The sequence below is a fragment of the Saccopteryx leptura genome, chromosome 7 (assembly GCF_036850995.1).
Source record: "Saccopteryx leptura isolate mSacLep1 chromosome 7, mSacLep1_pri_phased_curated, whole genome shotgun sequence".
Classification (NCBI taxonomy): domain Eukaryota; kingdom Metazoa; phylum Chordata; class Mammalia; order Chiroptera; family Emballonuridae; genus Saccopteryx; species Saccopteryx leptura.
Window position 1 is genome coordinate 103,861,694 of NC_089509.1, and position 27,431 is coordinate 103,889,124.

At 49.1% G+C, this 27,431-nt stretch overlaps 1 protein-coding gene and 1 pseudogene across 2 annotated transcripts; both read right to left on the reverse strand.

Annotated features, from left to right (window-relative positions):
• Positions 1–9,923: 9,923 nt before the first annotated feature.
• DNPEP (aspartyl aminopeptidase) lies at positions 9,924–26,985 on the reverse strand. 2 transcript variants are annotated; one of them, XM_066345870.1, is made up of 15 exons: positions 26,376–26,400; positions 26,198–26,291; positions 26,024–26,112; positions 25,798–25,911; positions 25,439–25,564; positions 25,141–25,271; positions 24,794–24,869; positions 24,324–24,431; positions 23,518–23,595; positions 22,190–22,273; positions 21,126–21,286; positions 20,355–20,394; positions 20,159–20,260; positions 11,116–11,283; positions 9,924–10,726 (listed from the first exon to the last, which is right to left on the reverse strand). In XM_066345870.1, the coding sequence occupies exons 2-15, from the start codon at positions 26,283–26,285 to the stop codon at positions 10,676–10,678; spliced, it is 1,416 nt and encodes a 471-aa protein (XP_066201967.1). In that variant the 5' UTR covers positions 26,286–26,291; positions 26,376–26,400; the 3' UTR covers positions 9,924–10,675. The 2 variants fall into 2 exon arrangements, with proteins under 2 accessions (XP_066201967.1, XP_066201966.1); XM_066345869.1 differs by lacking the exon at positions 26,376–26,400 and adding an exon at positions 26,882–26,985 and having other exon boundaries at positions 9,925–10,726.
• LOC136378718 (TIP41-like protein) lies at positions 17,330–18,344 on the reverse strand (annotated as a pseudogene).
• Positions 26,986–27,431: the final 446 nt, after the last annotated feature.

The window sequence follows — 27,431 nt, forward strand, 5'->3', positions numbered from 1 at the left end:
CTCTCTTTTTTTTTTTTTTTTGTATTTTTTCTGAAGCTGGAAACGGGGAGGCAGTCAGACAGACTCCCGCATGAGCCCGACCAGGATCCACCTGGCATGCCCACCAGGGGGCGATGCTCTGCCCCTCTGGGGCGTTGCTCTGTTGCATCCAGAGCCATTCTAGCGCCTGAGGCAGAGGCCACAGAGCCATCCTCAGCGCCCGGGCCATCTTTTGCTCCAGTGGAGCCTCAGCTGTGGGAGGGGAAGAGAGAGACAGAGAGGAAGGAGAGGGGGAGGGGTCGAGAAGCAGATGGGCGCCTCTCCTGTGTGCCCTGGCCGGGAATCGAACCCGGGACTTCCACACGCCAGGCCGACACTCTACCACTGAGCCAACCGGCCAGGGCCAGGCCCTCTCTTCCAGAAGGTTCTCCATTGAGCTCAGTGAAGTCCTGTCATTCTTCATCAGCCAATGTCTATCCCCTCCTTTACTCTGACTCCCTCTTTAAACAGGACTGTGGTAGGCTCAGCCTTCCTAGACAAAGCCAGGCCCTCACCTGCCACAGGCCTTGTCCTGGTTAGTCAGCTCTTGGTTCAGGACCTTCGGAACCACTTCAGAATTCAAGCACTGTTCACCTCGGTCACTGGGCTCTGAGGGAAGCCAGGAGTGGATGGTGAAAAGAAAATAGTGCAAGTGTTGGTCAAATAAGTTTGTAAATATGATATATATGTTTGCTTGCTTATAGTTTGCATTGGGTGTGGGGGACAGGCTGTAAGCAGGCCGGCTCGTTATAGCCTAAGGCTTAGTTTTAAGACTAAGCCTTTCCCACCCCCTTTATTTTTTTTTTTTTGCCTTTTTCTGAAGCCGGAAACAGGGAGAGACAGACAGACTTCCGCATGCACCCGACCAGGATCCACCCAGCACGCCCACCATGGGGCGACGCTCTGCCCACCAGGGGGCGATGCTCTGCCCATCCTGGGCGTCGCCATGTTGCGACCAGAGCCACTCTAGCACCTGAGGCAGAGGCCACAGAGCCATCCCCAGCACCCGGGCCATCCTTGCTCCAATGGAGCCTTGGCTGCGGGAGGGGAAGAGAGAGACAGAGAGGAAGGTGCGGCGGAGGGGTGGAGAAGCAAATGGGCGCTTCTCCTATGTGCCCTGGCCGGGAATCGAACCCGGGTCCTCTGCACGCTAGGCCGACGCTCTACCGCTGAGCCAACCGGCCAGGGCCCCACCCTTTTAATACTAAGATCTTCTCAACACTAAGCTTTTCCCCACACCCTTGACTGTTGCATGATGTGGGATGGTGCACTCTTATGAAGAATCCCATTTATACCTTAGATAAGTGACTGTATCAGAGACTTTCTTATTTGTAGACTGACTTAAAGATTTGGATTTCTACACTATAAAATGGGGCAGACCGGGGCTTGCTCTCTCACTTGGTTCCTGAAACTAGCATTGCAAGAGGGCAGAAAAAGGCCACGTGGAGGAGAGGAGAGGCAGCCAAGATGGCAGAGTGCTGAGGGAGAAGCCAGTTTGTGCAGAGAGAAGGAGATGGGGAACAGAGGTGAATAAGGCTGGTGAGGTAAAAACCTTTGATTCTACGAAACTCGGATGAGTCAGTGGCTTTGCGAGCCCTGAATGGAAAGGGAAGTGTTTTCCCACTGTGTGTATTTCTTGCCTGCTGGGTGCAAGCTAGGATTAAAGCTAATGGCCCACCAGTTCTTGGCTCCATTGTTTCATTACTGTCTGTCCGAATCAAATGTGAACCTGCATGGGCCAGGCGGCTGTGATGGTGGCCGTGCCTACTGGCCATACAGGAAGTCACCGATAAATTTAGTTAAACCATATGGAAGCATTATAGCTTAACACAGCTTTCCCCAACTTTAGTTATTTGAGAATCACCAACATGATTTTTGGTTTATCTTTGTACCATTGTACTATTTTTGGCTTACTTTTAAAAGTTGACTCATTTTTTTTATTCAAGTAAAATTATTTTAAAAGGAAGCTTTGCCACTGTAAATGGAAAATCATTATCTCTGTAACCACTATGGATAGCAGTAATTATAGAAAATAAGAAAGAAGAAAATTTTTAAGTGAGAGAAAGACCCCTTCCCAGCACCCTTCCTTGGGGGGAGGGGTTCAGGAGGGACGTTGGGTGTTTGAGGCAGCAATCTTGTTAAGGCAGGAGAAGGGGAAGGGGAACAAAGGGGTTTATCTCACCTACTGAATAAGAGAGTCAGCAAAATAAGATAACCGGGTGTCCCAAGAGTTACAAGAAAAACTACAAAAGGAAACCTTGAAACCCTACCTATTAACCCTGATAACAGGGAAACAAAATGTCGGTCAAATTAGTTTGTAAATATGATATATATATTTGCTTACTTATAGTTTGCATTGGGTGTGGGGGACAGGCTGTAAGCAGGCAGGGTCCTTATAGCCTAAGGCTTAGTGTTAAGACTAAGCCTTTCCCACCCTTTAAATACTAAGATCTTTTCAAAACTAAGCTTTCCCCACACCTTTGTTGCATGATGTGGAGTGGTACACTCTTATGAGGAATCCCATTTATGCCTCAGATAAGTGACTTTGTATCAGAGACTTCTTTATTTGTATGTTGGCTTAAAGGTTTTAATTTCTACACTATAAAATGGGGCAGACCAGGAGCTCACTCTCTCTCGGTTCCTGAAATTAGCATTGCAAGGAAAAGCAGCCAAGATGGTGCAATGCTGAAGAAGAAGCCAGTTTGTGCAGAGTTTGTGCAGAGAGAAGGAGACAGGGAACAGAGGTGAATAAGGCTAGTGAGGTAGAAACCTTTGATTCTAGGAAACTCGGATGAGTTAGTGGCTTTGGGAGCCCTGAATGGAAAGGGAAGTGATTTCCCATTATGCGTATTTCTTGCCCGCCAGGTGCAAGCTAAGATGAAAGGTAATGGCCCACCAGTTCTTGGCTCCATTGTTTCATTACTGTCTGTCTGAATCAAATGCGAACCTGCATGGGCCAGGTGGCTGTGATGGTGGCCGCGGCTACTGGCCTTACACAAAGCCTTGAGGTTAAGAGTATATAATTCCTAAGACCCCAACAGGTGGGGTGCTCAGACTAGCTGGGTTTGCCCACTTGTGCCTTGTGCCAAGTGTATGGCTTTGCTTAATAAACCACATGCTTTGCTTGAACGCTGCTCCCTGTCTCTCCCTGAATTCTTGTATCCCAAGGACTGAGAAGGGAGAAGGTGAAGGGACTAAGGTCTTCTCCGTTGACAATCTCAGCACTGACAGGTAAAGGGAGGACTACACAAAAACATAAATAACAGAAGGTAAGGATCATTGGAGGCCATCTTGGAAGATAGGTACCACATGCAGGTATGTGTATAGGGTAGTGTGTTTGCGCCTGTGTATGTATATGTGTGTGTTTGTGCATATGCATGGTTGTGTATGTTTATATGGATTGTGTGCATCGATGGTTGTTTAGATGTTTTTACGTTCCATGTATTTACTTGTGTATGTGTGTGCCTATAAGTATATGTCATGAATGTGTGCATGTATGTTTGTATAGGTGCATTTGTGTGTGTATATGTCTTTGTGTATGTCTGTGCACATATGTATATGTTATGTTTATATGTGCATGAGGCATGTATATAGGTGGGTATATGAATACATGTGCACGAGCATGTACCTGTTGGATTTGTGTATATAAATGTGTGCTGGTACACACATGCAAACTTAGAAAAACATCATCTGCTCTGTGGTGGAATCCAGAATGTGAAGATTCAACATCCTCTCGGCATTTGGCTCTCCTTTCTGTCAAGGCTTCCTTATTGGTTCATTTTTGCTAAAACATTTCAGTCTTCCTTGAGCTGTGCACTAAGCGACCAGGCTGACGAGGCCCTAGAAGCTGAGTTTAGTGGAGAGCAGCGCCCTCTGGGGGAAACAAAAGGAGATGACCCAGGGGGAAGGGGTTTTCTGGAGAGCCCAACTGACCCTCGGTCTGGTCTGTTCTCCGCCCAGAGCCAGTCCTGGAGCTCCTGGGTTTATTAGGCAGGAAGGGGGCATTTCTTCACTTCTAATAATACAATCATCTTAGAAGCAGCTCTTCTTCCCTTCCAATTTTTAGAATGTTTCTGATGCCAACTTTGTGTTTGGAGGCTTTTATGCTTTGTTTTTCTTTTTCCCATTTTTTTTAGAAAGGTATTTTTATCCTGGTTGTAAAGAAATACATATAAAGAAGTAGATAAAATATAAAGTTGCAGCTCAACAGATTGTTGATGTGGACAACCATGTGATATTCTCTGGGCCACAGAACGCTGCCAGTGCCCCCAAACACCCCGTCTCTTCCAGATCACAGCCCTCCGTCTCTCCTCCTTCCTCCCACAGTGAGTCACTCTCCTGACTTTGTGGACGTAACCTCCTCTCTTATTTTTGTTGTTGTGCCACAGAAGTAAGTACCCAGTTGTAAACAGTGATGTTTAGAAATGTAATTACAGAGTGTGTTAGCTTCCTAGAGCTGCCGCAACAAATTACCACAAACCTGGTGGCTTCAAACAACAGGATTTGTTCTCTGAGTTCTGGAGGCCAGAAGTCTACAGTCACGGGGTTGGCAGGACCTGCTCCTTCTGGAGGCTCCACGAAGGGTCCGTCTTTGTTCCGTGGCTGTGGCAGCATCACTCCAATTACTGCCTCCATCTTCACGCGGCCGACTTCTGTCTCTGTGTATCCAAAGATGCTAACCATTGGACTTAGGGCTCACCCTAAATCCAGCATTATTTCATCTTGAAAAAAAATTTGTTTTTAATTTGTTGATCTTAGAGAAAGAGAGGAAGGAGGAGGAGAGAGGGAGAGGGAGAGAGAGACAGAGACAGAGAGAGAGAGAACATAGATCTGCTCCTGTATGTGCCCTGACCGGGGATCAAACAGGCACCCTCTGTGCTTCAGGATGATGCTCCAACCAGCCAAGCTATATGGCCAGGGCATGATTTTTTAAGATATTTATTTATTTATTTATTTATTTATTTATTTATTTATTTATGTGACAGAGACAGAGAGGGAGTCAGAGAGAGGGACAGATAGGGACAGACAGGAAGGGAGAGAGATGAAAAGCATCAATTCTTCATTGCGGCACCTTAGTTGTTCATTGATTGCTTTCTCATATGTGCCTTGATGGGATGGGAGGGGGGCTACAGCAGAGCAAGTGACCTTGGGCTTCAAGCCAATGACCATGAGATTATGTCTGTGTTCCCACGCTCAAGCCAGTGACCCTGTGCTCAGGCTGGTCAGCCCATACTCAAGCAGAATGAGCCCACGCTCAAGCTGGCGACCTTGGGGTTTCGAACCTGGGTCCTCTGCATCCCAGTCTGACGCTCTATCCACTGCACCACCACCTGGTCAGGCTCATTTTTATTTTTTATTTACTCATTTTAGAGAGATGGGGGGAGGGGAGAGAGAAAGGTTAGAGGGAGGAGCAGGAAGCATTAACTCCCATATGTGCCTTGACCAAGCATGCCCAGGGTTTGGAACCCACAACCTCAGCATTCCAGGTTGATGCTTTATCCACTGAGCCACCACAAGCTAGGCCAAGATAATTAACTAATGACATCTGTAAAATCCTAATTCCAAATTAAGACACATTCTAAAGTTTCAGGTAGGCATGAATTTTTGGGAGACTCTATTCAACTCACTCAATACAATAGGTATTATTTTGTATTTGACTTCTTTTGTTCAACATTATATTTTAAAGAATCACTTGTATTGTGGAATGTAGCTATACCTTATTCATTTTCATTGCTGTATAGTCTTCCATTGTGTGATAACATTACATTGTGGTTCAGAGTAGGATGTACTGTGGAGCTGACAAACCTTTAGGTTCAAGGGTCCTCATCTTCAGAGACCTCTTCCAAGGCTCTGGGAGGAGCCCCAGAAAAGTGTTCACATAAGCAAGTGTGTTTTGCATGGTTTGCAAAAGTAATCTGTTATATATACATTTTCTTGCCTGATTGACCTGGATGGAAGCTCCAGTATGTTAACTAAAAGTGGCCAGCAGACATCTTTGTCTTGCTTCTGATCTTAGGAGGAAGGCTTTCAGTCTTTCATTATTAAGTGTGATGTTATCTGTGGGTGTTTCACAGACGCCATTTATCAGGTTGAGAAAGTTCCCTTCTACTTCTGGTTGTTATTATTTTGATCCTGAAAGGAGGTTGGATTTTGTCAAATGCTTTTTCTGCATCTATTGAGATGATCATGTGGTTTTTTTCCTTTATTATATTAATACGGTGTATTATTACATTGTTCAATACTCATAAGTTGAACCAAGCTTGCATTCCTGGGATAGATCCTCTTTCTGATGGTGTATAGTCCCTTTTACTTGTTGATGAATTTGGTTTGCTAGTTTGTTAAGAATTTTTGCATTTGTAGTAATAAAAGATGAGTTTCTTCTCTTTTCATGTGACCTTCAGTTTTGGTATCAAGGTAATATTAGTGTTCTCCCATCTTTTATTTTTTTGGAGGAGTTTGTGAAGAACTGGTGTTAATTCTTCCTTAAATGTTTGTCCTCGTGCTAATTAAACATTTGCTTTCATGATAAATTACTTGTAATTTTATATTCTTCTACTTAAAGGATCCCCAGATTGTGTGTTTCAGCCCCCACAAAACTGGGATCTCTCCCACTATCCAGTGAATTGTCTGTGGACCCTTGGGTTGTTTCCAGTAGGGGATTCTAATGACCAGTGTTGCGATGAACATTCTTGCACATGTCTGCTGGCACACATGCGAATCTAAGGGTGTACAGTACCTAGAGTGGAATGGCTGGGTCAGTGAGGATAATGCCAAACTGAGGTCCTCAGCTGTTGTGGATTTACACTCCTCCTAACACCGTATGGGAGGTCTTGTTGCTCCACCTCCTCACCAACACTAGGTATTTTTAGATTTTAATATTTTAGCTACTATTATAAGTGTGTAGTAGCGTCTTACCATGTTTAATTTGTGTTGTTAAATCATATGAAATTGTCAATTTGTGGGTCAAAATGGTCAAATACAATTTCACAAATCAACTTAATATTTCTCTGATGATGAAGTAGCACATATTTTCATGTATTTAGTGATCATTTGGAGTTCCTTTTTTATAAAGTGCCTGTTCAAGTACTATATTTTGCCCATAAGAATGTCCCTAAGAGCTTTATTCATCAGAACCAAACACTGGAAGCAACCTAAATGTTATTGTCAGAGAATGGATTAAAAATCATGGTATTATTCACATAAAGGAATATTATTCAGTGATAAAAGAGAATTATTTCCACACACAACACAAAAAAATCTCAAAAATATTACATTGATCAAAAAAAGCCTGCCAAGTTAAGGGGGGGAAATCTGTGAAACAAACAAACACATATGGTTCCATATATGAAAATTGTGGAATTCAAAAATAGTAACATTTAGGCAACCTTTTCTATCTTCCTGTTTTAGGTTTATCACTTGTAAACAACTATCATTTTTTTATATTGAGTCTGACAACCTTTGTATTTTAACAAAACTATGTAGTTCACTTACTTATTTTTAAAAATAACACCCTCATTGAGATATTGTTAATCTACTTATTCAGAATGTTACAATTAGATATATTTGGATTTCAGTCTGCTATCTTACTGAGTGCTTTCTTTTACTTCACCTCTTTTTTCTCATTTCTCTACTCCTTTCGGATTTAATTTTTAAAATTATCCCCCCCCCTTTTTTTTTTTTTACAGAGACAGAGAGTGAGTCAGAGAGAGGGATAGACAGGGACAGACAGACAGGAACGAAGAGAGATGAGAAGCATCAATCATTAGTTTTTCACTGTGCGTTGCGACACCTTAGTTGTTCATTGATTGCTTTCTCATATGTGCCTTGACCGCGGGCCTTCAGCAGACAGAGTAACCCTTGCTGGAGCCAGCGACCTGGGTTCAAGCTGGTGACCTTGGGGTTTCAAACCTGGGTCCTCTGCATCCCAGTCCGACGCTTTATCCATTGCGCCACCGCCTGGTCAGGCCATCCCCACATTTTGATCATAGACATGGCCCCATGGTTGCTGGCTTGAGCACAAGGTTGCTGGTTTGAGCCAGGTGTCACTGGCTCGGCTGAAGTCCCTGGTCAAGGCACATATGAGAAAGCAATCAATGAACAACTAAGGTGCCACAACTATGCATTGGTGCTTCTCATTTCTCTCCCTTCCTATCTGTCTGTCCCTGTCTGTCTCTCTGTCTCTCTTGGAAAAAAAATTATCCCAATGAACACCGATCATCTCTCCATCTAAAAGCCGTACTTCTTTTTACCTAGAGTCAGTCCACTTTACTATTTTATATTACTCACACACATATATATATATACATAACAGGGTTTTGCTGAACCATTGGAAGTGAAGTTGCAGAAGTAACCAATTATTTTTTATTATTCCATTTCCCCCATTCAATTAGTTTGGAGTTGTATTAGTTTCCCAGGGCTACTGTAACAAAGTACCAAACTAGATGGTTCAGGGGTAGCTCAACCTTTTTATACCTACCGCCCACTTTTGTATCTCTGTTAGTAGTAAAATTTTCTAACCGCCCACCAGTTCCATAGTAATGGTGATTTATAAAGTAGGGAAGTAACTTTACTTTATAAAATTTATAAAGCAGAGTTACAGCAAGTTAAAGCATATAATAATAATTACTTACCAAGTACTTTATGTCAGATTTTCGCTAAATTTGGCAGAATAAATCTTTATAAAACAACTTACTACAGTTAAATCTTTTATTTATTTATTTATTTATTTATTTATTTATTTATTTATTTATTTATTTTACGGGGGGGGGGAGAGAGAGAGAGAGTGTCAGACAGGGACAGAGAGAGATGAGAAGCATCAGTCATCAGTTCTTTGTCGCGACACCCTAGTTGCTCATTGATTGCCTTCCCATATGTGCCCTGACTGTAGGGGCTACAGCAGACCGAGTAACCCCCCCGCTCGAGCCAGTGACCCTGGGTCCAAGCTGGTGAGTTTTGCTCAAACCAGATGAGCCTGCACTCAAGCTGGTGACCTCGGGGTCTCGAACCTGAGTCCTCTGCATCCCAGTCCGATGCTCTATCCATTGCGCCACCGCCTGGTCAGGCCACTTAAATCTCTTTTTATCTATACTTTGGTTGCTCCACTACGGCCCACCATGAAAGCTGGAACGCCCACTAGTGGGCGGTAGGGACCAGGTTGACTACCACTGGTTTACAACAATAGACATTCATTGTCTTAACAGTAGCAGAGGCTAGAATTTTAAAATTCAGGTTTTGGAAAGGTCAAGCTCCTCTGACTCCAGTAGGGGAATCCTGCGTGCCTCCTCCTAGCTTCTGGTGGTTTGCTAGTCATCGCTGGCATTCCTTGGCTTGCAGATGCATCCCTCCAACCCATTTTCACATGACACCCCCATGTCTTCCTATCTTCTCTGTGCATGTCCCTGTGTCCAAAATCCCCCTTTCTATAGACACAGTCATACTGGATTAGGACCCACCCTAATGACCTCATCTTGATTATTTGCCAACACCCTATTTCCAAATACAATCACATGGACAGGTGCCAGGATTAGAACTTTAACATCTTTTTGGGGGACACAATTCAACCCATAACAGGAGCTATATACTCTTAATATTCTTTTAGTAATTTTCCTAAAAATTACAATAGGTATCCTTGACTTCAATGTCTAGCATTAGCTGATTCTGTCCTCTTCCTGGACGGTGCAAGAACCTTAGTACACTTGAACCTACTGGCCTCTTCCAAGTTTTATGCTATTGTGATCATCTAGTTTAATTATATGTATTTGAAACCCCACAAGCATTATTATTGTTTTATGAACATATTGTTTAAAAAAACATAAATGGGCATATTTATATAAAAAATTTTATATTCCTATCCCACAAATTGGGAAAACGCCAGTTAACACGATTATTTTGATGAAACAGTTTATAAGGAGACTGTGACTTTTCCTATTTTGATTCTTTTACTGATAATTGTTCTCCCTACTAATAAAGGCTGGGCAAAAGCAGGTCTGCAGTTGTAATACAAATGATACAAGAATTAATAAATACTGGTACAAGAATAAACTGTTTCATGTACTCACAACTATAACCCTACTTTGCCCACCCCTGTATATCAGCAATCAAGTGATGGCAGCAGCTGCTGAGAAGTGGGATGCTGAAGGGTGGTGCTGAAGCCCAGACTGCCTTCTCTCTGCGGTGCTGGTGCCCGTGGTGGTGGTGGTGCCGGGGAGGGCAGGGAGGGAGCATGGAGGGTGGCAACTCCTTAGGGCGGTGCTGAGCACCGAGACCCGAAGGTTGAGCTGGGCTTCAGGACTACTCTGGGAATGCAAGTAGGGAAGAGCAGTGAGGCCACTTCCCAGAGGGAGGACTGCGGATGGGAGAAAGGAGCTTCCCACTGGCGACCCACCCACCCTTCGCCCACTCCAGGTGTGAGCTTAAGGAGGAGAGATCGGAAGCCAGGCCTCCACCAGCCCCCAGGAGTGGTGGTCTCCTCTACTTGCACCCCAACCTCCCCTCTGCTCTGGCTCCAGAGCTTAAAGCCAGGCTGACCCTCCGCCCCTCCCCTCGCCAAACAAGCACAACAGAAGGGTTTTGAGTGAAAAATCCACTTTAATAATCCAGCTTCAGCTCAGCGGAGAACCTCCTCTCTCCAGTACAAGGGAAGTCTTTCCAAGAGGCCTCAATCCACTAAGAGGTTGCGGCTCAGAGAAGGGTACAGCTCAAAGAAGCCCTAAAAGGGGAGACAGCACGGGATTTGGAGTCAGTGGCAGCCAGACGGGGGTCCGCACCACCCACCTGCCACCAACACAGGCTCCAGCAAGAGAAGCCCGGTCCGCACCACCCACCTGCCGCCAACACAGGCCCCAGCAAGAGAAGCCCGGCTGCTTCCCCCACACCTGACAATTGCCCCGGTCTTCCCACCCCTGCTCCCTGTTCTGTCCCCTTATTATTCCCAGGGGCTGACCAGGGCCCCTGAGCCTTGAGAAGAGTGGGGGCCCTTCCTTTTCTACAGGGTAGCACCAAGAGCAACCAGTCCAGGCACGGGGGGGGGGGGACGGACGGGGGGGGGCGGGGGGGCGCGGCCCCGGCTGTGGGTGCGGATGGTGCGGTGGGAGTCACCTTGAAGAGGGTGATGGTCTGGAGCACTCCTGAGGTGCAGGCGGTCTCCCGGATGGAGTGCATGGCCAGCTGGGGGCTGCCTAAATCCAGCACCCGCAGCCCCAGCCGAGAAGCCAAGATAGGTCCAATGGTGGTCCCGCAGGGGGAGTCATTCCGGACCATGAGGTCCTGGGGAGAGGCAAAGAGGTGTATGAGCAACATGTAGTCTGCGCTCCGTAAGGCCAAGGAGGAAGTCACCTTACAAATGGCAGGCTGAAGGGGCCTGGCAGATGGTCCACTTCTACCCCCTCGGAGAGTGGGTGTGACCCGCATAAAATCACAAAACTGACATTCAGTGGGAGGCCCAGAGGATAGTATGGTATATTCTGAATTGGTCCTATTCTCTCCATCTACCCTACCACCCTCGTCCCAGCTCCCATCACCACGCCTCCCATAAAGAATCCATCCCCCACACAGCAGGCAGGGGAATTAAAAAAAAAAATGTATCCTTTCTGCCACCCTCCTGCTTAACATGCACTCACCACCCCCCACCGCTACACACACACACAAAAACCATTCTGTGGTTGCAGTGTTTTAAAAAATACTGCTATTGGCATTTTAAAACTATACTGGTCACAAAAATTAGGGGATATTTTATAGCTTCATGTTCAATTTGAAATATCCCCTAATATTTGTGAGCAGTGTATAGTGTCTTTATATTCTGGTAGAAAAGTAAGAAAATCGTGTCAGATATCAAGATGTAGTGTAATGAAAAATAGAATCACGAACTCAACAGACTGTAGAGAATATTTCTGGGATAACCGGGGCAAACTGAAAATGATCAGCGCATGAGATGAGATCCAAAGTTACTAAAAAGTGAACTGAAATAGAAAGGGGAAGAGTACTGAGTGACAAGAAGGAGCCAAAAAGACATGATTTCTTTTAAAAAAAAAAGTGTTAAGTACATGCATAGGAGACAATCTGGAAGGGCATATACACATCTCTGGGGACTCATGTGTTATTTTCGTTTGTGTTTCCTCATTTTCTCAAGTACACATATCCTACTTTTACCATAAGTTATTAAAGAAAAGTTCCCCAATGTCTTAGCAGGAAATGCAAACAGCTCTCTGCGGCCTAGGGCCCTGGTCGGCACACTGCTGCTCGCGAGCCACTGGCCCCTTGAGTGTGGCTCTTCCACAAAACACCACGTGTGGGCGCTACCTCGATAAGGAATGTACCTACCTATATAGTTTGAGTTTAAAGAATTTGGCTCTCAAAGGAAGTTTCAATCGTTGTACTGCTGATATTTGGCTCTGTTGACTAATGAGTGTGCCGACCACTGGAGGCCCTAGGGGGTCCTGCACGACTGGGCTGGATGGAGTTCCCGCCCCAGCCCCCCCCCCCCAGCTCTAGTCCGGCCTCTGCTCCCTCCAGACACCCCAAGCTCACTCGTGCCCTGATGGGAGCCTCTGCACTCATCCCTCCTGGCCAGGACACGGACTCACCTATACTTCCTGCCCCCACCCACCCACCTACCTACCCACCTACCCACCCACCTACCTACCTACCCACCCACCTACCTACCTACCTACCCACCCACCTACCTACCCACCTACCCACCCACCTACCTACCTACCTTCTTACAAAGGCATACTTCTCACCTACTGCATTCCAGATATTGATATTACGAGGGGGGGGTGTCTTTACTGTTTTTATACACATGAAAGTTTGTAGCAACCCTGAATTGAACAAATCTATTGTCATTTCCCCAATAGCACTAGCTCACTTCGTGTCTCCGTCTCACGCCGTTTTGGTCAAACAATCACAAAACTTCAAGCTTTTTCATGATCATAATAACTTGTTCTGGTGACCTGTGACCAGTGATCTTCGATGTTACTGTTAATTGTTTTGGGTCACCACACACCGTGCCCATACGCGGTGGCAAATTGAACCGACACGTGTCCTGTTTCCTTGCTCCCTTCTCTGGGGGTCTCCTTATTCCCTGAGATACAAACTGTTGAAACGAGGCCAATCAACAACGCTACAAGAGCTTTGAAGTGTTCAAGTAAAAGCAAGAACCACATGTCTCTCGCTTTAAATCAAAAGGTAGAAATGATTAAGCTTAGTGAGAAAGGCATGTCGGAAGCCAAGAGAGGTCAAAGCTAGGCCTCTTGCACCAATTAGCCACATTGGAATACCAAGGGAAAGTTCTTGAAGGAAATAAAACGTGCTACTCCAGTGAACACACAAATAATGCTTTAGTAGTCTGCACAGAAGATTAAACCAGCCACAACATTCCCTTAAACCAGAGCCTAACCCAGAGAAAGGCCCTGTCCTCAGTTCTGTGAAGGCTGAGAGAGCGAGGGGGCTGCAGAGAAGTCTGAAGCGAGCAGAGGTTGGTTCATGAGGTTGAAGGAAAGAAGCCGTCTCTGTAACATGAAAGTGCAAGCTGAAACAAGTTACCTGGGAGATCTAGTCAGTAGTGAAGGTGGCTACAATAAACAAGATTTTCAATGTAGACAGAACAGCTTATATTGGAAGAAGAAGCTATCTAAGTCTTTCCTAACTAGAGAAGTCAATGCCTGACTTCAAAAGACAGGCTGAGCCTAACCAGGTGGTGGCGCAGTGGATAGAGCGGCGGACTGGGATGCAGAGGACCCAGGTTCGAGACCCTGAGGTCGCCAGCTTGAGCGCGGGCTCATCTGGTTTGAGCAAAAGCCCACCAGCTTGAACCCAAGGTCGCTGGCTCCAGCAAGGAGTTACTCGGTCTGCTGAAGGCCCGCGGTCAAGGCACATATGAGAAAGCAGTCAATGAACAACTAAGGTGTTGCAACGTGCAATGAAAAACTAATGATTGATGCTTCTGATCTCTCTCCGTTCCTGTCTGTCCCCGTCTATTCCTCCCGCTGACTCACTCTCTGTCTCTGTAAAAAAAAAAAAAAAAAAAAAAAAAGATAGGCTGACTTTTTTTATTTTAGGTTTTATTTATTAGTTGATTTTTAGAGAGAAGAGAGAGGAGAAAGGGTTGGGAAGAAGCAGGAAGCATTAACTCGTAGTAGCTGCTTCCCGTATGTGCCTTGACCGGGTAAGCCCAGAGTTTCAAACCAGCAACCTCAACATCTCAGGTCGACGCTTATCCATCCACTGCACTATCACAGGTCAGGCAAGGCTGACTCTCTTGTTAGGGGCTAACGCAGCTGGTGACTTAAGATGAAACCAGTGCTCGTTTACCATTCTGAAATGTACCACAGCTCTTTTATCCATTCATCTGGTGGGCACTCGGGCTGCTTCCAAAATCTTAACTATTTTAAGTACAGTGGTACCTTGAGATACAAATTTAATTCATTCTGTAACCGAGCTCATAAGTCAGTCAACTCGTATATCAATCTGCCGATACTGGACCCGTGCGCCAACGTGTCAACTGGCGGCAGCTTCCTGAATCATGACTCGTATCTCGGAATTTCGCTAGGATCTCGAACAAAAATATGAACCGAGTTGCAGCTCATATCTTTAAAAAAATTCATATGTTGGTCTGTTCGTATCTCAAGGTACCACCGTAATGCTACAATAAACACAGGGGTGCATATACTCTTTCAAATTAGGGTTTTGGGTTTCCTCAGAGATATTCCCAGAAGTGGAATTGCTTGATCATAAGACAGTTGAATTTTTTTTTTTCCCTGCATTTTTCTGAAGCTGGAAACGGGGAGAGACAGTCAGACAGACTCCTGCATGCGCCCGACCGGGATCCACCCGGCACGCCCACCAGGGGCTACGCTCTGCCCACCAGGGGGTGATGCTCTGCCCCTCCGGGGCGTTGCTCTGTTGCCACCAGAGCCACTCTAGCGCCTGGGGCAGAGGCCAAGGAGCCATTCCCAGCGCCCGGGCCATCTTTGCTCCAATGGAGCCTCAGCTGCGGGAGGGGAAGAGAGAGACAGAGAGGAAGGAGAGGAGGAGGGGTGGAGAAGCAGATGGGCGCCTCTCCTGTGTGCCCTGGCCGGGAATCGAACCCAGGACTTCTGCACGCCAGGCTGACACTCTACCACTGAGCCAACCGGCCAGGGCCAAGACAGTTGAATTTTTAATTTGAGGAATCTCCATACTGTTTCCACAGTGGCTGCACCAGTCTGCATTCCTACCAGCAGTGCAGGAGGGTTCGCTCCCCTTGCTCCACATCCTCACCAATACATGCAGTTTGTTGATTTCCTGATATTTGTTGATTTCTTGATAAGTCATTTTGACAGGTGTGAGGTGCTATCTCATTGTGGGTTTTTTATTTTTTATTTATTTTTACAGAGACAGAGAGTCAGAGAAGGATAGAGAGGGACAGACAGAAAGGAATGGAGAGAGATGAGAAGCATCAATCATCAGTTTTTCATTGCGACACCTTAGTTGTTCATTGATTGCTTTCTCATTTGTGCCTTGACTGTGGGCCTTCAGCAGACCAAGTAACCCCTTGCTTGAGCCAGTGACCTTGGGTCCAAGCTGGTGAGCTTTGCTCAAACCAGATGAGCCCACGCTCAAGCTGGCAATCTCAGGGTCTCGAACCTGGGTCCTCCACATCCCAGTCCAATTTTCCATCCACTGCGCCACCGCCTGGTCAGGCTCATTGTGGTTTTAATGTACATATCTTTAATTAGTGACACTGAGCCTCATTTCATGTCTGTTGGCTATCTGTATGTCCTCTTTGGAGAAGTGTCTATTCAGGTTCTGTGCCCATTTTTTAATTGTTTTGTGTATGTGTTGAGTTGTATAAGTTTTTTAATAAATTTTGGATTTAACTCCTTATCAGATATATCATTGGCAAGTATGTTCAGTGCATTATCTTTTCATTTTGTTGTTGGTTTCCTTTAATGTCAAAGAAATTGTTTAGTTTAATGCAGTTTTTCTGTTTTAATTTTTTTGTTTCCCGTGCCCAAGGAGATCTATCAGAAAAAATATTGCTTTGAGAGATGTCCAAGATTTTACTGCCTATGTTTCTTTTATGATTTTTATGGTCTTCACTCTAACATGTTAAGTCTTTAATCCATTTTGAATTCTTGTGTATGATGTAGCTTTTTTTTTTTTTTTTTTTTTTTTTTGCATGTCTGTCCGATTTTCCCAACACCATCTATTGAGCAGACCAGCTTTATTCCATTTTAAGTTTTTGTCGCCTTTGTCCATAAAGGTGTGGCTTTATTTCTGGGCTCTCGATTCTGTTCCATTGCTCTATATGTCTGTTTTTATGCCAGTACCATGCTGTTTTGATTACTAGGGCCTGGTAGTAACGTTTGATATAGGTAGTGTGATTCCTCCAACTTTGTTCTTCTTTCTCCCATCTAAATACTAACCAGGCCTGACCTGCTTAGCTTCCAAGATCAGATGAGACCAGGCACATTCAGGGTGGTGGCAGTGTAGACTATTCTTCTTTCTCATGATTGCTATGGCTATCCAGGGTCTTTTGTGGTTCCATATAAATTTTTGAAATATTTCTTCTGCTTCTGTGAAATAACACCATTGCTAACTCTAGGAAACATAAATCTGTAATATGAATTTGAAGACAGACAGTACAAACAGCAGAATGGAACCTGCCTGCAACAATATTTTATTTTTCCCTTTAATTCTACAGAAAATCTGCACACAGACAAGACTGATAATTCTGATAATAAAAATACCCCCGTCCACATAGCCAAGATTGCCATCAGATTCCATGGTCAGTATAGGGTAGATCACGTTCTATTCCACAGGTGCATTTTCTTGTGAGTCTGCAGGGTTAGGATCAATTCTTTCTGGAAATATTAGCTTCTCAAAAACTGCCTCCTTGCCTGACCAGGCGGTGGCGCAGTGGATAGAGCGTCGGACTGGGATGCGGAGGACCCAGGTTCGAGACCCCGAGGTCACTAGCTTGAGTGCAGGCTCATCTGGTTTGAACAAAAGGCTCACCAGCTTGGACCCAAGGTCGCTGGCTCCAGCAAGGGGTTACTTGGTCTGCTGAAGGCCCACGGTCAAGGCACATATGAGAAAGCAATCAATGAACAACTAAGGTGTCGCAATGCTCAACGAAAAACTAATGATTGATGCTTCTCAACTCTCTGTTTCTGTCTGTCTGTCCCTGTCTGACTCCGTCTCTGTAAAAAAAAACACAAAAAAAACCTGCCTCCTTGATCAGTAAATACTGTGGTATTTCATTAGGTTCCATGAAGAAGGAAGATGAAACACCCATTAAATTAGCACATTTGCTCTCTTGTGGTGTCTAGTCTTGTAACATATAGGTCTCATCAGCCTCATGGATAGGTCTATGTCATCCATTCCAATAAACACTTCATCAATTCTCAGAAAAACTGCAACAGCAGGAAAAAGCTAGAAGGTATTTACTCTAATTTTCACACTTAGGCTTGAAACTCCATGATCACTAAGTTCATCCTCAAACAGAACCTCAAAAACAGTTAGTCTGTTCTCTGGCTTTCACTTTCTCCGTATCTACATGATCTGCTGTAGGCACAGCCTTTAACTTGAGTGGTTCTTCAAGTATGTACTGCTCCTTTATAACCCGCCACGTACGTACAACCACACGGTTTCCTCACCGCCTCGGGCGTTCGCCTTCCTTCCAGCTCTGCTGCCCCTTTTCCGCACAGACTACTGCAAGCGTTCCTTGGGAGATGCTTACACATCTTAAAGCACCTATAGCACTGAACTCAATCCCAAAGCCAGAACCATGCTGGATTCTTAAAAACTTGCCTCCACACATTATTCTGGGGAGAGCTGGCATATGTATTTCGTCAGCTAACTTCTCCACATCCGCCGACTTCATGACGTGGGTCTTGGTCGCCATCAGCTTTCAGGGCCCCAGGAGGAAGTCCTGGTGGCTGCTCTGGAGGCCGCGGATCATCATGGCCAAGGCGGGGCCACCTGGGCTGCACGGAACAGGCCTAAGCTGTGGTGGCGGCCCCTTTGGCTTCTGAGCTGTTACTTTGCCTGGCCCCACCCCACACCTCAACACATTACTGCTTATTGACAACGTGCCTGGTCACTCAACAGCCCTCATGGAGAGATACACAAAGAGATTCACGTTTTCATGCCTGTTAACACGACATCCATTCTGCAGCCCCATGGATCAAAGAGTAATTTTGATTTACAAGTCTAATTATTTAAGAAATATATTTTGTAAGGCTACAGCTGCCATAAACAGTGATTCCCCTGATGGATTTAGGAAAAGTCAATTGAAAACCAATAGAGCCTGACCAGGTGGTGGTAACAGTGGATAGAGTGTTGGACTGGGATGTCAAGGACCCAGGTTGGAAACCCTGAGGTCACTGGCTTGAGTGCGGGCTCATCCGGCTTGAGCAGGCGCTCACTGGCCTGAGTGCGGGCTCACCGGCTTGAGTGCAGGCTCATCCGGCTTGAGCAGGGGCTCACTGGCTTGAGTGCGGAGTCACTGGCCTGAGTGCGGGTCACTGGCTTGAGCGTGGGATCACAGACATGACCCTATGGTCACTGGCTGGAGCCAAGGTCGCTGGCTTGAGCAAAGAGTCACTCACTCTGCTATAGCCCCCCCCCCCCCCCCCCCGTCAAGGCACATATGAGAAAGCAATCAATGAACAACTAAGGAGACTAAGCAGTCGCAACGAAGAACTGATGCTTCTTATCTCTCTCCCTTCCTGCCTGCCTGCCCCTATCTGTCCCTCTCTCTATGTCACAAAAAAACAAAAAACAAACAAACAAAAAAACCAATGGAAAGGATTCACCATTCTAGATGCATTAGGAACATTTGTGATTAATGGGAAGTGGTCATAATATCAACATTAACGGTTTGGAAGAAGTTGATTCCAACCCTCACAGATGACTTTATGGGGTTTAAGACTTTGGTGGAGGAAGTAACTACAGATGTAGTGGAAACAGCAGGAGAACTAGAATTAGCAATGGAGCCTGAAGATGTGCCTGAACCATGGCAATCTTATTATAAAGCTTTAGTGGATGAGGAGTTGCTGTCAAGGATGAGCAAAGAGAGGGGCTTCTAGAGATAAAATTTACTACTGAAGATGCTGTGAAGACTGCTGAAACGACCACAAAGGATTCAGAGTATTACACAGACTTGACTGATGAAGCAGCTAGCAACAGGGTTTAAGAGGACTGACTCTAATTTTGAAAGAAGTTATGCTGTGGGTAAAATGCTACCAAACAGTATTGCATGCAACCGAGCTATCATTCCTAAAAGAGTCAACTGATGTGGCCAACTTCACTGTTGGATTATTTGAAGAACTTGCCAGGCACCCACCCCACCTTCATCAGCCAGCGCCCTGATCAGTCAGCAGCCATCAACACAGAGCTAAGACCCTCCAGCAGAAAAAAACCCCACAGTTTGCTGAAGGCTCAGATGACAGCATTTTTTTTTTAGCAATAAAGTACTTTTAAATTAAGGTACATAGAGTATTTTTTTAGACATAAGGTTATAGCACACTTAGTGGACTAGAATACAGTGTAAACATAACTTTTACATGCACTGTGAAACTAAAAAATTCATATGAATACCTATATTGCGATGTTCACTTTATTGCAGGAGTCTAAAGCCAAACCCGCAATGTCTCCGCGGTGTGCCTGCATCTAGACCTATATATACCTATGACTTGACGGGCCATCGTCAAGGGAAGAATGAAAATAAACAGTTGGGAGTTCCAAGCTGCCCAGCCCTGAAGTCCCTCTATGGAAACCCCCAGGGTGTGTACGGGACACAGGGGGCCTGGGAGGGCTGGATGGGAAAAGGGCGGGACTCACCCACCCTGTGCCACGAACACACTATGCCTTTAATCCTCAGAGAAATCCAGCAGGACAGGCCTCGTTATCAGCCCCATTTTACAGGCGCAGAAACAGACTCAGACAAATTGGGAGACTAGCCCAAGGTCACAGGAGTAGTGCCACGACAGAACCAGCATCAATCCCAGCTCTGCCTATATCCAAAACCCGTTCTCCTCCCTCTCCTGGGTCTCCCTCCACTAAAAGCTGTCTACCATGTGCCCCTCTCATTGGGGGCCCATGTGCTTGTGCCCCCTGCCCCCTCCATCGCCCCTTCCCAGGCAGGGCCTGCCCTCACCTGCAGAGGCACGCCGACGTTGTTGGCCACCCTGCGGATCAGGGCCTCTGAAACCGCATTCGAGGCATAGCGCTGCTTGCTGTTCACCTTGATCACAGGGCCCTGGGAGAGGGAACCAGGCACTGAGGGTGAGCCGAGCTCAGACCCAGATGCAGCCCCGATGACAAGCCCCGAGGAAGAAACAGGAGCACCTCACCTTGTGGAATAAGGGCCGGTGGTTCTCCTCATGCTTGTCCCTGGAAGAGACAGTTTAAGGACAATGGATGGCAAACCGGAGCTGGACCCGCCACACCCACTTCTCCCACAGCAGACATCACAGTGTGCTTTCCCACCAGCCTGGCAAGACCCGAGTTATGCCGAACAGTGTTCTAGGGAGCCTCTGGTCTATGGTAATGAGTTTGTAGAGAGAGCCTATTCAACACACCTGGTTTAGGCATTACACACTCTGACCAAGCTCGGCCTTGGAGCAGTCAAAAGGAAGTCCTGGCCCTGGCCGGTTTGCTCAGTGGTAGAGCGTTGGCCCGGTGTGCAGAAGTCCCAGGATTGATTCCTGGACAGGGCACACAGGAGAAGTGCCCATCTGCTTCTCCACCCCTCCCCCTCTCCTTCCTCTCTGTCTCTCTCTTTCCCTCTTGCAGCCAAGGCTCCACTGTAGCAAAGTTGGCCTGGGTGCTGAGGATGGCTCCATAGCCTCTGCCTCAGGCGCTAGAATGGCTCTGGTTGCAATAGAGCAATGCCCCAGATGGGCAGAGCATCACCCCCTGGTGGGCGTACCGGGTGGATCCCAGTCAGTCACATGTGGGAGTCTGTATAATTGCCTCCCCACTTCTCACTTTGGAAAAATACAAAAAAAAAAAGGAAGTCCTCACTGATCCTCCTGGTTGAATGGGGGAGGCTGGGGCCAGGGCTGTGCCAGGCCTCCAGCTGTGTGAAGACTGTGTGACCACAGGCCCGGCACGGCACTCACAGGTAGTTGGGGTGCACGGCATGGGCCATGTCCGCGCTGATCATGTAGGACTTGGGTATGGCTTCCTCAAAGGCCGTCAGGTGCTGGGGGGAGGCCGAGATCCGCCGCAGCACCAACTCCGTCAGCAGTGAGTGCGCCCCCTGGGCACTCTCAGACCCCACCTGGCAACAGCAGAGACCTGGCTATTGGGGTCTGGGCTGAGGGGCCCAATGCCCACACTGGCCCAGGACCCCACTGAGTCAGTGGGCAAAAATGCAGGGTGCACCAGCAACTTCCCCAACCTTTCGTCACCAAGACCTGATGGTGGGCTGGGGTCAAACTAATCCTCAGTCATCTCTGGGGCAGAAACAACTTCCTAGTTGGCTTCTTGTACTGCCCTCGCCCCCCATTCCCCAGACTTCCTTTCCCCTTGACCCTTGTAACTAGGGCTCAGCACAGCTGCCTATCACAAAGGTCAATCTTTTATGCACGTGACAGAGACTCCAAGTGTCCATGCTACCTTCTATACAGAACACCCAAGCTCTAGCCAGGCACGACTTCTGGTACAGATGACACTCCTAGCTTCCCTTGAAGCTACACACGGCCATGCTAAGTTCTGGGGAGTGTAGGCAGTGACGGATGCCACCTTCGGGCCATGCCTTTAAAAGGATGGGCACGCACCCCCCTGTGCCCTCTTCTCCCTTCCCACTAACTCAGTACAGACGAGATGGCACGAGCTGGAACAGCCGCCCTGGATCCCGAGATGGAAGCCCTTTGTTCAGGACGGCAGAAACCTGTTCTGAATGCTAATTCTGACCCGTGCAGTTACATGAGAGAGAACTATCTAGCTGTTCAAGTTCTGTTACGGCGTCTAAGAAAACACCGGAACACATGCTGAGCCCTGGGGCTTTGTGTCTGGGTGGCACACAGAGAAATATGGGAGATATTTCACACTGGAGGCAGATGAATGCTAAGTCAGAAGGGACCAAGAGCTCAGGAAAAAGAGGTGGTGTCTCTCTGGCTGGCTCCCAGCAGGTGCCTGAATCCCGCGGGCCGTGGGAGACGCCCCTGAGCCCGCCGCCTACCTCTTCATTGTCGTAGAGGGCGATCATGCGCACGTGGGGGTCCGCGGCCAGAGAGGCAGGGGCTGCACAGGACTCGATCAAGGCCTGGTTTGGGGAGGGATCAAGGACATCATCCTCACCCCTCCTGCTTCCATAACTTAGCCCACCAGCACCCTGGAGGTGCCCACCCTTACCCCCTACTGTTGTCATGGCCACAGTGCAGCAGGCTTGTGCTTTCACTGGCCTGCATCTCTGAGGGCACTGACTGGTGAGGGGGCAGGGCCTTCTGGGACGGGAGAAGCCACGCTTTGGGTTTCCTACACCTTCTCATGCAAAAGGCAGGTGGATGTGTAAGACAGAAGGGAAGGGCTGAGAATCCCATAAAGTCAAAAGAACCACACAGATCATGCAAACTAATCAGCTTCAGTGAAAATATCAAGGTCCAAGGGTGTGACTGTGGCTACATCAAGGTGACACGACTAGCTGGCTGGTGGTAGAAATGGGTGCAAATCCCAGCTCTGGCTCTGGTCTCCATTACACCCCCAAGCCTGTCTCTAAGAACAAGACGGGGCCTGACCAGTGGTGGCACAGTGGATGGAACGTTGACCTGGAAAGCTGAGGGCCTCGGTTTGAAACCCTGAGGTCACCAGCTTGAGTGGAAGGTCGCTAGCTTGAGCGTGGGCTCACTGACATTATCCCAAGGTCACTGGCTTGAGCGAGGGGTCACTGGCTCGGCTTGAGCCCCCTGGCCAAGGGACATAAGAGAAGCAATCAATCAACAACTAAAGTGAAGCAACTATGAGTTGATGCTTCTCACTTTCTCTCTTCCCTCTCTCTCTTTAAAAACAACAAAATGGGGAGGAAAAGGAGAGGTATGAAAAGAGCAGAGGGAGGGGCGAGAGTAAGAGAGAAGGTGGGAATAGCAAGGTGGCCAGGAGAAAAAGAGACCATCCCCCTGAGACCCCACGGCACAGAGAGAAGGTTGGGTGGGTTTAAACCTGGGGGATGGGGAGCAGAGGGAATCAGATGACACTGCCTGATTGGTGAAGGCCCTTCCCTGGAAGAGACGGCTGACTTAGAGAGACAGCAGGATCAGGGATAAGACGAGACACCATGGTGCCCTAAACCTCTCCGCCTTCCCCACTGCAGCCCAGCCTCCAGACCAGTGCAAGGATGGAGCCTAGAGGAATGGTGCTGAGGCTGTAGCCTTTAGGCCCCTCCCCATGGTCCACCAGCATCAGCAAACTGGAGGGGTGGCCAACAGCTGTCTCATGACTTACTGGGGCTCGGGGCCCCAACATCCCGTCTCTGCTGGTGCTGTGCTGCCTGGGGGTACCCCAGCTCCTCACCTGCAGGGCACAGAAGCAGCTGTGCAGATTATCCAGTCGAGGGGCAAAGATGAACTCCTCATAGGCACCACCCAGCACCTAGAAAGACAAGACAGCCAGCCTGACCTTTAAAACCTCATTCCAACTCACCTGCTTTTCCCCGCTCTCAAAGGCCTGAGCTAGTTCTTTGGTTCCTTGCACACCCTCTCCCTGACCTCTGGCTCAGGACTATAACACTGTTTTGCAGGGCTGGGTGAAGAATGGGGCGGGGCGGGGCGGGGCCGGAGCTGAGGGACAAGAAGTTGCAGACCTGTCGCTCCTGACCAGTTCCTATGGGGACAGGAAAAGGAAGGATCTGAATGATGACAAGTACAGCTAAGGAAATAAACAAAGGAGACCAGCCAAGGCACAAACTTAGTGCACGTTCAAATGGGTTTGAACATCCAAGACCTTAGCGATTTCCTACGGTCAGCGACGGGGAGGGACATGAGGGCAGACTCCAGAGAAAGGGTGGGCCTTCGCCCTCAGAGGCTCAGAGCCAGTGAGGGTCACAGCAGACAGGGCACCGGTAGTAGAAACTCCAAGGGAATCTGTGGAAAATGGGTTCCCAGGCCCCACAGAGTCCAGGGAGGCAGGTGGAGAGTGAGAAACTGCCATGTTTGAGAACCAGAGCCCTGGAGGCAGCGGTGGGTGGTGTCTCACTGGGAGGAACAGAAACGGAAGTGACGGGCCCTGGCAGAGGTGATGAGCGCCTCAGGGGACAGACACACTGCGCAGGCTGGGACCCCTGAGGTCCCCCCACACAAGTTGTTGCAGCCGTTCCTCACCGCAGGCTGGGTGTCCGCAAGGCAGAGCTCCATCTCCAAGATGTCCTCGGGGCTCAGCCCCAGATGGCCGCAGAGAAGCGCCATGAGGACCGAGTGGTGCCGGTCATCCTGCAGGGCAGAAGGGTGCTGGGGAGAGGGTCTGCTCTGCCCCTCCTCTCCCTTCTCAGAGGACTGGTCCCTTCCCCATCCACCCGGCCCTCCCCGTGCGCAGGGGACCGCCTTACTGCGACACCCGGCCCTCCCCGTGCGCAGGGGACCGCCTTACTGCGACACCCGGCCCTCTCCGTGCGCAGGGGACCGCCTTACTGCGACACCCGGCCCTCCCCGTGCGCAGGGGACCGCCTTACTGCGACACCCGGCCCTCCCCGTGCGCAGGGGACCGCCTTACTGCGACACCCGGCCCTCCCCGTGCGCAGGGGACCGCCTTACTGCAACACCCGGCCCTCCCCGTGCGCAGGGGACTGCCTTACTGCGACATTGACAGGCCCTGGCTCAGGGGTCCCCTTCTCCAGCTCCTCCTGGATCGCTGTGGCAAGAATGGGGACTCTGCGGAGAGACACACAACCAGGAGCTGTGGAGAGGGCTGGAGGGCACAGCAGGGTGGGACACCCCTGAGCTCAGGCATCTCCTGATGGGGACCCTTGCCCTTCGATTCCTAGCTCATCCCCAAAAGGCAGAGTAGTAAGGGTCCTTGGACATCAACTGGGTCCCAGGAGTGGAACTTGACTGTAGTTACCATTAGGTAGTACTCTCCCAGATCCCACTGGGGCCCGTTCCATTACCATCCCAGGCACCACAGCCCTTGCCCCAGTCTCACAAGTGCATCTCCATGTTGGGCCCAAAGTTCTCATTGATGTTTCGCTGCAGATGGATGGCCAGATGCGGGATGCGAAGAATGGGCCGCTCTATGTGCACCAGCCGCTGCTCCAACAGGTCTGAGGTAGGGCACTGTGGTCAACCAGGCCTGGTCAGCCGGGGTGCCTCCGACACAGTTGATTAAAGCCCCCCTCTTCGCACAAATTAACCAAGGTGGTCCTCTGACCTAGACTGCCCCTACACCCCTTCCCCAAGGGGGCTCTCCACAGGTACCTCCTAGGTTCAAGCCCAGTCACTACCTTGACAATGACACGTCCAGCCAAGGTCAAGTCACGGTCAAACCAGGTGCTCCAGATCCCACCGCCGTAGGTCTCCACACCAACCTGCTGGAAGCCCACCTGGCTGCGGCGAGATCGCCGTTTCACCTGAGCATGAAGATGGGGAATGAGAAATCAGAAGGCATGACATGATCTGGAGACTGTTCACAAGCTAAGCAACAGAGTGAATACTAATGACAGAAGGGCCCAAAGTGTGGAGGAAGACAGCGATGAGCCTTCTTCTCTACTCCAGAGAGTGCTGCCTCCAGGATCTCTTCTGCCCTGTTCCGCACCCCCTCCCCCAGCCCTCCCCCTCCCCCAGCACAGACCCAGTTCCTTACCCGAAGGCAGGGGCTGTCTGTGTGGGCACCAATGAGGCTGAACCCATTGCCAGGAACATACTGGCCTCCCACAGCAAAAGCGATGATGGTGGAAGAGTTCCTGGTCAGGAAGTACTGGTGGTGGTAGTGGGGGGGTGTTGAATTGGATTAGCCAGCCAGCTGGCACATAGGACTTTGAACCCCACCCTAGGGACCTGCCTTTTGGTCCCCACCCCACCCCTAGTACCTTGCTCTCAGGCTTGATATCCCAAGTCTCTGTCTCCTTGAGTTCACGGAAGCCAGCCTGGAGGAGGCGGCTGCGACACTCAGCCACAACTGTAGGGAAAGAAACAGCTCACAGCGATGGGAGCCGGTAAGGGGCACACCAGCCCCAGCCTCCTCCTCTGCCCTGGTCACTTACCGTGGAAAGGAGAGGGGCTTCGGTTCACGAACTTAAGGAGCTCCCGGGCCGCAGCCTGCACAGCCTCTTTGCGGGCCATGCCGTTCATGGCCACCTAGGGGAGTAGAGCGCTCAGAGGCTCCGGGGACTTCTACCCCAACTCCCCAAAGTGACCGCTCCAAGGCTCACCTCCCGTTACCCCTGCTTCCTCCCTTTGCCCCACGGAGCGATGAACGCGCGGGTCTAACCTCTCTCGGCTGACACTTGGGCTCTCGAGAGAAAGTATCACAACCCTAGCAGTGATCCCCGCCCAGCTCGCCCACACGCCACGCCCCCTGACCCTTAGCCCGGCCCCTTGGGTCCCACCCCTACGTGCCCGCCCCCCTGAGAAATCCCCATCCCGACCGCGTCCCAACTCTGAGCGCCCAAGCCGGTCCGCACCACGTGCGTGTCCTCTTTCCGGAATTAAAGCCCTGTTCTCCAAGGGATGCCCCTCCACACCCCCCCCTGCACCCCACCCTCACCCAGTCTCTCGCACGCCACCCCTTCCCGATCCCAGGAAGGTCAGGTCGCCCGGGCCCGCACTTTCGGTTTCGCATTGGGATGGGTGCGGCCCCCACCCCAGAGTGCTGCTGAGCTTGGGCCCCGGCCGGAGCCGGGGTGGGTATGGGACAAATTCGAGCAGGGCGGGGGCTGGTGACCTACCTGCATTTGCCGGACCTGTGGGTTAGACTACTCGCCCAGGCTCCGCGCTGGACCAGCCCCCACTTGGGCCGCCGGGGCCGCCCCGCCTCCTCCGCGCCCTCCGTGGCGCTGGCGGGGGCCCTCTGCCGCACCGGAGGTGCTAGGACAGCCGACCAGCGCCCCCATCCCTCCTGGAGGTCGGAAAGTCTGAGAAAAGAACTCGACGGGCCAGCTCACCTAGTCGGGCGAGTACTGTACGAAGTGCTCTCTCTCGCCACAGGCACCCTGTGTGTAATGCTGTAATGCTGGTGGTCCAGGCCAGGCAGGGTCGCAGTGGATTCCGGCAGACCACAGAGAACGCGGAGCCTAAAGGCGTCGGGCCATTCCCGTTTATTGGATTCTCCCAACTCGCGGATAAGCGAACAGGTAGAGGGAAACCGCTTCTTGCAAAGACAGGCCAGAGATCAGGAAAAGCGTCGCTCCGAGTGGTGGGCAAGCGATCAGGAGCACCCGCTACTGCTAGCCTTATACTGTATAGGGCAGGCTACATACACAGTGGCTTTCTGCCACT

Excerpts from the sequence above, each read along its gene's own strand:
- DNPEP (XM_066345869.1), bottom strand. Across the intron at positions 22,274-23,517 it reads GCTGCTTCTGTGCCCTGCAG|GCCTTGATCGAGTCCTGTGC; the intron begins GTGAGGAGCTGG and ends TCCCCAAACCAG. Across the intron at positions 20,395-21,125 it reads GCCGTGCACCCCAACTACCT|GGACAAGCATGAGGAGAACC; the intron begins GTGAGTGCCGTG and ends TGTCTCTTCCAG.